General features: G+C 39.5%; 1 protein-coding gene and 1 pseudogene across 1 annotated transcript in view; one reads left to right on the forward strand and one right to left on the reverse strand.

The window, feature by feature from the left end:
- The window catches only part of LOC137995370 (uncharacterized), a 198,608-nt pseudogene that overhangs the window by 128,139 nt on the left and 62,969 nt on the right, over positions 1-7,500 (reverse strand).
- LOC137994591 (neuropeptide FF receptor 1-like) overlaps positions 5,733-7,500 on the forward strand; it is a 10,870-nt gene continuing 9,102 nt past the window's right edge. Inside the window, exons 1-3 of the mRNA XM_068840193.1 lie at positions 5,733-6,483; positions 6,619-6,772; positions 7,411-7,500. The exon at positions 7,411-7,500 is cut by the window's right edge and continues 175 nt beyond it. Of these exons, the coding sequence (XP_068696294.1) occupies positions 6,660-6,772; positions 7,411-7,500 (203 nt within the window). The 5' untranslated portion in view covers positions 5,733-6,483; positions 6,619-6,659. The remainder of the gene's footprint in view (positions 6,484-6,618; positions 6,773-7,410) is intronic.

A 7,500-nucleotide genomic window follows, 5' to 3' on the forward strand; every position in this document is an offset into this window, starting at 1 on the left:
ACAGTAGACCTTTGTAAGAGTCCTTGGTAGGAACTTGCATGTTCGACCATTACGCAGACCGTGGTAATGTAGATACTCAAAAAGACGAAACCCATCGGAGATAACATTTTCAAGGTTCATCTACAAAATCATAAAGTAGTGTCACTGTCAGTCTCTACGCGTACGTTTGCGTTGCATTCCAATGGAAATACTGAGACAAAAGGTCAACGCTAGAAATAAATCGCTTATCAAGCATAACTATAATCTTTGTCTAATTCCACTACAAGAAATGATAGTATTTACAGATCGAACCTAGAATTTAACTGAGAGCCCATTACAAACATGAAAAGAATGGATTTTAACTTGACTCAGCCGCCATTTTGAGACCGTATGCTCTCCCAGTGATCTTTGAGTGCCTATTCAAGTTGGCGTCAAAATGCAAATCCCCGTCTAAGCCCCGCTCAAGGTCCCCGCTCGCCGATACTTGCGCCAAATGCTGTCGAAAACCCCGCATACCGTGGCAAAAGTGACAGTCCAAAACCGCTGAAAGCCCCCGCTAATGCCCCGCATTCCCCGGGTATGGGGGTGCGGGGCTTTCCACTGACTAGTGCATAAGTAACTAACTCAAATGATTGTAATAGTTCAACGTTAAAATATACCAATGTAAATTCCATTTTGTCCTGATGAAAAAAGGTTCAAAGTTCACTTTGTGGGAGTTAATGATTTTATCCATTCTCATCATCCAACGGCAATCTTGGCAAGTCTGCTTTTTCAATCTGCACACCATCCTTCTCACAAATGCCAAAACTAAATGTACACATCTTTATAGGGATGTTCCTCCAGCTGCGTTACTGAGGTATACAGTATTTGAAAAATGACGCATCTCTATTCGTAGGCAAATTATTGGCGGCTTGTCCTAAGGTTTTGCTCTTGTTGCTTTTCCACCTTTTTCAGCTTGATAAATATATTTGATGTTCACTCCCATTTTCAAGCCCTTTACTTTTCTCAAGGCTTCAACCGCGTTTCTGTTAATTCCCTTCAAGTGAAGTACAGTAGTTCAGTAGCAATACACGAGAATCTGTTTTAAAGAAAATAAAATTGATGAAAGTATCAAATTTATAGTATTGTTGTGTCGAAAGGGGTGACCGATGAAAATTTCGCCAGCCCATTTTATCAAAAGCAATCAGTCATTTCTTTATGCTGAACGGAAAGAACAAGTTAAAAAGAAATAATAATCAATGTGTTGGCTGAATGATGTGTGCGAATCCACACGGCACGGTCATTATGAGCTGTTTAATCCCCCGGGTGTAATCCAGGTCTTCAAGAAGAAATATTGCTTTTTGAAAACTGAAGTGAAATTCCGGCAAACTCATTCGAAGAATCGAAGGCACAAAATGTGAAGCTAATAAAACCCTTACCTCCCACTTACCTTAACAATATTTCAGTCTGATTTTAATAAAGCAAGGCTGCTGTGAAATCAGGCCCAAAGACGGCGAGCGCAAACACAGCATGTACGAACAATAGGAGGTTCCACGCGTCATTCGCCGCCATCTTGTTTCTTCCACTTCCGGTGTTGCTGTCCCCTCCCCTCACGCACCTATTTCGTTCCTTTTTTCAATTTCTGATTTTTGCATTTACGGAAAACAAAAATTGATTTTGAAATTTGATGTCCCAGTTTTGGAACTGGCTCTTGCATGTTCGTTGCTAAAGAAATTGAAGCAAATCTTGTCACATTTCGTCGCTCATGCGAAAAGACAAAAAAAAGGAGAATTATAAATTCACCAATGATTTCTGTTTTTCTGAATATCAAAAATTGAAAATCAAGATTTGTCATTCCTAATTTTCAATTTTCTATTTTGATGAAAATTGAATGGACGGAAGGTACACGGACCATTTTGCCACCCCATTCTGCAGCCAACACTTTTTCGTCCTCGATTGAAGAATATGTCTCCTGAAGACAAGACATCGTAGCTTTTTGCGATTTCAAATAAGAGAAAATTGCTCTTCTTTTAATAACATTGCGCAAACCTCTCACTTTCAAAGAAAGCAGTTTGGTGAAAAAGTGTTGACGGGCCTGCGCGACTCCGGCCGTTCGCAAACGATTCTGAAATCTGTGCCTTCAAAGTTTAGCTCTGACCAAAGTGTCTTTTAACGACTTTCCTTTGCGATATGATATTATGGGTGGCTCCTTAAATACTTCTCTAAGGTGCGGTTGGTTTTGAATAAGGTGCCATTGCTCCATTAATATATTCTTGAGGTTAGGTAAGGCCGGGTGGAATTGTGTAACAAAAGGCAATATTTTCTTTTTGGGTTTACCTCGGTGAAAAAACCTGTAAAACTTTTTCTTTGTTTTGTTAGCTCGTGGTGGGGTTAGGTTATTGTTTGATATTTTTTTGTTCTTTTGTTTTCCTTTGTGTTACGTCATCTGTGAGTTTTACAGGTTTTTACACCGAGGATGAGCATTCTTTTTTGTGCTGTTGTCTTTGTTTTCAAGTGACCTCTCTCTATCCGTGAAGTTAACTTCAGATAGGAATTTTTCTGAAAACTTATTTGGGTATCCCCTATTCTTTAGACTTGTTTTGAAACTCTGCATGTTATTATTAAACGTCACGACTGACGAATTTTTTCTTAGGAGGCGTAACGCTTCTCCTTTTTGAATCCTTGCTTAACGCCTGGTGGATAGCACTAATAAAAAAATTCGTGCATTGAAAGGTCTCTGTTCGTTTGTAATGTGTTTGCACATCAAGCGTGGATTCTCTATTGAATCTCTCGCCTTTGTACACTTTTGTGTCTAAGAATGTAATTTCTGAGTCTGATATTTCAGCTGTAAATTTGATTGTATCGTGGTAGTGGTTTGCCCTTTGCACAAAGTTTTCTATATTCTCTTCGGTTGTGTGCCACACACAGAACACATCGTCAATGTATCTCTTCCAAACTAGCGGTTTAATTTTGGCTCTTGCCGATAATGGCTTTTTCTATTTTTGCCATGAAAAAAATAGCAAAAGCCACGGCCATTTTGGTTCCCATTGCCGTTCCGTGGGTTTGCAAATAATGTCGCCCATTGAATTGGAACGAATTCTCTTTAAATATCAGGTAAAGCATTTGCCTCATGCACGAACTTAGTAGGGATTGGTAAATGGTTTTGATAGAAGTCTTCGTACGCTTTGCATACAGTAGTGATCCCTTCCTCTTGAGGTATATTTGTGTATAAGTTAGTTACGTCCATTGAGGCAAGGATTGCGTTCTTTGGCAGTTTCGTTTTCTCGATGAAGTTTATAAAGTCTGTTGAATCTTTCAGATAAGATTCTTGTTGTTGCGCTATCGGCTGTATGAGGCGGTCAACGAAGCTTGAAATTCTATCTGTAGGGCCGTCACACCCAGATATTATAGGTCTACCTACTAGTGTAGGCTTGTGAGTCTTTGTTAGTGTATAGAATTCTGGAATTCTCGGCCGGTGGGTTTGGTGTTTGGGAGAGCCATTTCGCTGGCATTTCGTCAATGTGGCTTTCTGTGAGCATACACGTTATAATTTTTTTTATTTTCTCAGCTGTTTCCTCAGCCATTGGTTTATCTAAGGGCCTGTCGTTGTCAAGATCGTTCAACAGAACTTGCCCCTCTGTTATTTTTTCTTTTTTGCTTATTATTACGATTGTAGTTCCTTTGTCGGCTTTCTTCACAATGATAGTTTTGTCACCTAATAGGTTCTTCAATGCACGCCTTTCACCGGGTGATAGGTTGTCCTTCGGCCTCTTTATAGGAATGTTTGCTAGTTCAAATTTCAGGGGCACCCAACGAGAGTATAGTTAAAAACACTTCAGCAAAGCATTGTTAAACGTATTTTAGTATTTAAAGGGTACATATAGGCATATTTTTAATCCCCTAAAAATTTTTCATCTGTTCGGATTCCCTAGCTGAAAGTCTAGTGATCCGAAAATTATAGGGACCAAAACTTGCCTTTTCGAAAAATTCAGCCAGAAAAAGGGTTCCCGAAAATTCTAGGTGACCTTTTGAGGGTAAAAATCCGTTTAAAATGGGCAATTATACCATGTTTTAGATGTTCGAAAATCCTAGGACAAGCAGGCAAGCAAGGAGTTTTAAGCAAATGTTCCGAAAATTCTAGATCTCAAATCGTCCTCCGAACTGCTATTTTGCCCGTGAAATTTTACCTCTTCTGGGAAGGTTTCTAAGCCCACTAGTTGGACCGGTGGTTCCCACGTTGATTTAATGTAGAATGGGTGTTGTTTGTTTTCGTTCCCGTGAAAGATGTATTGGAGGCGCATTCGTCTTGCGTGCTTTGAAGGACCTATTAGGTGACAAAACTATCATTGTGAGGAAAGCCGACAAAGGAACCACAACCGTAAAAATGAGCAAAAAAGAAAAAATAACAGAGGGGCAAGTTCTGTTGAACGATCTTGACAACTACAGGCCCTTAGATAAACCGATGGCTGACGAAACAGCTGAGAAAATAAAAAAAAGTAATAACGTGTATGCTCACAGAAAGCGAAATAGCTCTCCCAAACACCAAACCCACCGGCCGAGAATTCCAGAATTCTATACACTAACAAAGACTCACTAACAAAGACTCACTAACAAAGACTCACAAGCCTACATATACCTCAAGAGGAAGGGACCACTACTGTATGCAAAGCGTACGAAGACTTCTATGAAAACCATTTACCAATCCCTACTAAGTTCTTGAGGCAAATGCTTTGCCTGATATTTAACGGGAATTCGTTCCAATTCAATGGGCGACATTATTTGCAAACCCACGGAACGGCAATGGGAACCAAAATGGCCGTGGCTTTTGCTAATTTTTTCATGGAAAAAATAGAAAAAGCCATTATCGGCAAGAGCAAAATTAAACCGCTAGTTTGGAAGAGATACATTGACGATGTGTTCTGTGTGTGGCACACAACCGAAGAGAATATAGAAAACTTTGTGCAAAGGGCAAACCACTACCACGATACAATCAAATTTACGGCTGAAATATCAGACTCAGAAATTACATTCTTAGACACAAAAGTGTACAAAGGCGAGAGATTCAATAGAGAATCCACGCTTGATGTGCAAACACATTACAAACGAACAGAGACCTTTCAATACACGAATTTTTATTCGTGCTATCCACCAGGTGGTAAGAAAGGATTCATAAAAGGAGAAGCGTTACGCCTCCTAAGAACAAATTCGTCAGTCGTGACGTTTAATAATAACATGCAGAGTTTCAAAACAAGTCTAAAGAATAGGGGATACCCAGATAAATTTTCAGAAAAATTCCTATCTGAAGTTAACCTCACGGATAGAGAGAGGCCACTTGAAAACAAAGACAACAGCACAAAAAAGAAAATATTTCCATATGTTACACAATACCACCCGGCCTTACCTAACCTCAAGAATATATCAATGGGGAAATGGCACCTTATTCAAAACCAACCGCACCTTAGAGAAGTATTTAAGGAGCCACCCATACTATTATATCGCAAAGGAAAGTCGTTAAAAGACACTTTAATCAGAGCTAAACTTTGAAGGCACAGATTTTAGAATCGTTTGCGAACGGCAGGAGTCGCGCAGGCCCGTCAACACTTTTTCACCACTTACGTAACATAAAGTAATGAAGTAAAGTTTTGCACATGCAAATTTGGGGCAAAAGCAAAAACATCCTGGCGGAATTACTTTGGAGGAAAAGAGAAGACTACTAGCGAAGCATACTACCTTTTTGACTTGGTTAGTGTGAAGAAAAATCGTCGATTGTTGTAAGAAAAAAGAATGTTGTAATTTCAGTGGTTTATAATTGTAGTACACTGGAGAAATTGTAGATTGCTTAATGTAATACAAACTAAAAGAAATTAAACATGTAAAAAGGAAAAAGACAAGGACAAAAAATTTAAGATGGTTTTGTTATCGAGACATCACCTTCAGCCTTCCTACAATCGGTACAAATCTGAGCGGGTTTAAAGGTACTCTAAGTCATCTTCTGCGAAGATCCTGACAGGTTTTCCTTCAGGTGAAGTTTTAACAAAAAGATTACCATCCACTGTCCAAATACTGTGAATGTAATCATCTCTTCGTTTTCTATTAGCTGAGTCCACCAGCCCTCTTCTAAATGATGTCAAGTTTTTGTTGATAAAGAGACGGTCATTGAATCTTGCTGCAGCGGCCGCATATCCAGGAAACACGTCCGAGGCTTTGATATTTTTCAGCTTCGTGCGTTGTTTATACAGCTTGGTTTTAATTTTATGACTGCAAAATTTTGCAATTACAGCGTTGGCACCGCTTTTCCGTTTCAGTTTATGTGAGATTTCGATGTCGCTTCGAGCTATTTGAACATCGAGTGCAGCTGCTATCTTTAGAACGGCTTCTTGGCTTGATTGGTAGGAGTTTTCAGGAATTCCGTGGAATTCTACGCTGTTTTTGTGCGTATATTGTTCTAGAATATCCAGCGCCTCATTTAAACGGTCGACTTATTCACATTGTTTATTTAAAACTCTTCGTGTCGCTTCAAATGAGGTAGTTGTCGCTTGCAATTTCTTTTCCAAAGCATCGTTGGACTTGGCAGTTTTGTCCACCGAGATCTTGAGCTCGCTAAGTATCTTGCATTACCAAGATACCAAATAACACAGTGAATGTCTTTTTCCTTTCTAGGTGACTACAAAACCGCAGAGGTGGTCAAAAATCCCAGTAATATGTTTGATTCGATTGATATTACCCTTGCAACAGTCAACCTTTTAATGGCCATTACAAGCATCGCTGGAAACTTACTCATATGTTTCGTTATAATCAAAAATCGTGATATGAGGTACACACTTAACATTTACACCACTGAAATCTCTTGGTCCAGTTCTCTATCCAAGGGTACACAAGAGCAAGACAAACAGTGAAATTGTCGAGGGGTGCGGCAAAGTGGGTAGGGAGGGTATGGAGTTTAAGGGTAGAAGTCAGTGATAGAAAATATCTACAATGGTGGACAAAATTCCTTGAGACAATTCTGTAATTGCATTAATTTTCTGCGTTTTTAAAACGGAGTTTTAAAAAGGCACTGTTATCCGTTTCAAAATGCGTTGCTTCCCCCGCCCCAATACAATTTTGAAACTCTGGAGAAATAGCGTTTGCACGTGTCCAACATTGTAGGGGGTGGGGGAAGGCGCTGAACAAGTGCAGATGAATTCGCGCGAGACTTTTTGTTTGGCGCTTGTGGAAAAGCGCCACAAATGTAAATGTGTCCCAAGACTTTTGTCCATGATTGTAGTTAATTGAACTTTTATTGAACCAACACGGTGGAGCGTACAGAACACATAATAACCGGAATCCCAAAAACCGTTGGGGGGAACGTAACATCAAGATATACGAGGGTGGCGATGCTTTCAATTAAATTTATTGTTTCAATATTTTCAGAGTTATTGATGGAATCAATTGCATTCTTATTTTATCTCATAGGACTCCTTTCAACTATCTCCTTTTGAACCTCGCTGTGGCGGACATCATTTATCCCACCTTCCTCTTTGCTTATTTTGTCTACCGTCACTC

Source organism: Montipora foliosa, chromosome 3 (genome assembly GCF_036669935.1).
Source record: "Montipora foliosa isolate CH-2021 chromosome 3, ASM3666993v2, whole genome shotgun sequence".
Lineage (NCBI taxonomy): Eukaryota > Metazoa > Cnidaria > Anthozoa > Scleractinia > Acroporidae > Montipora > Montipora foliosa.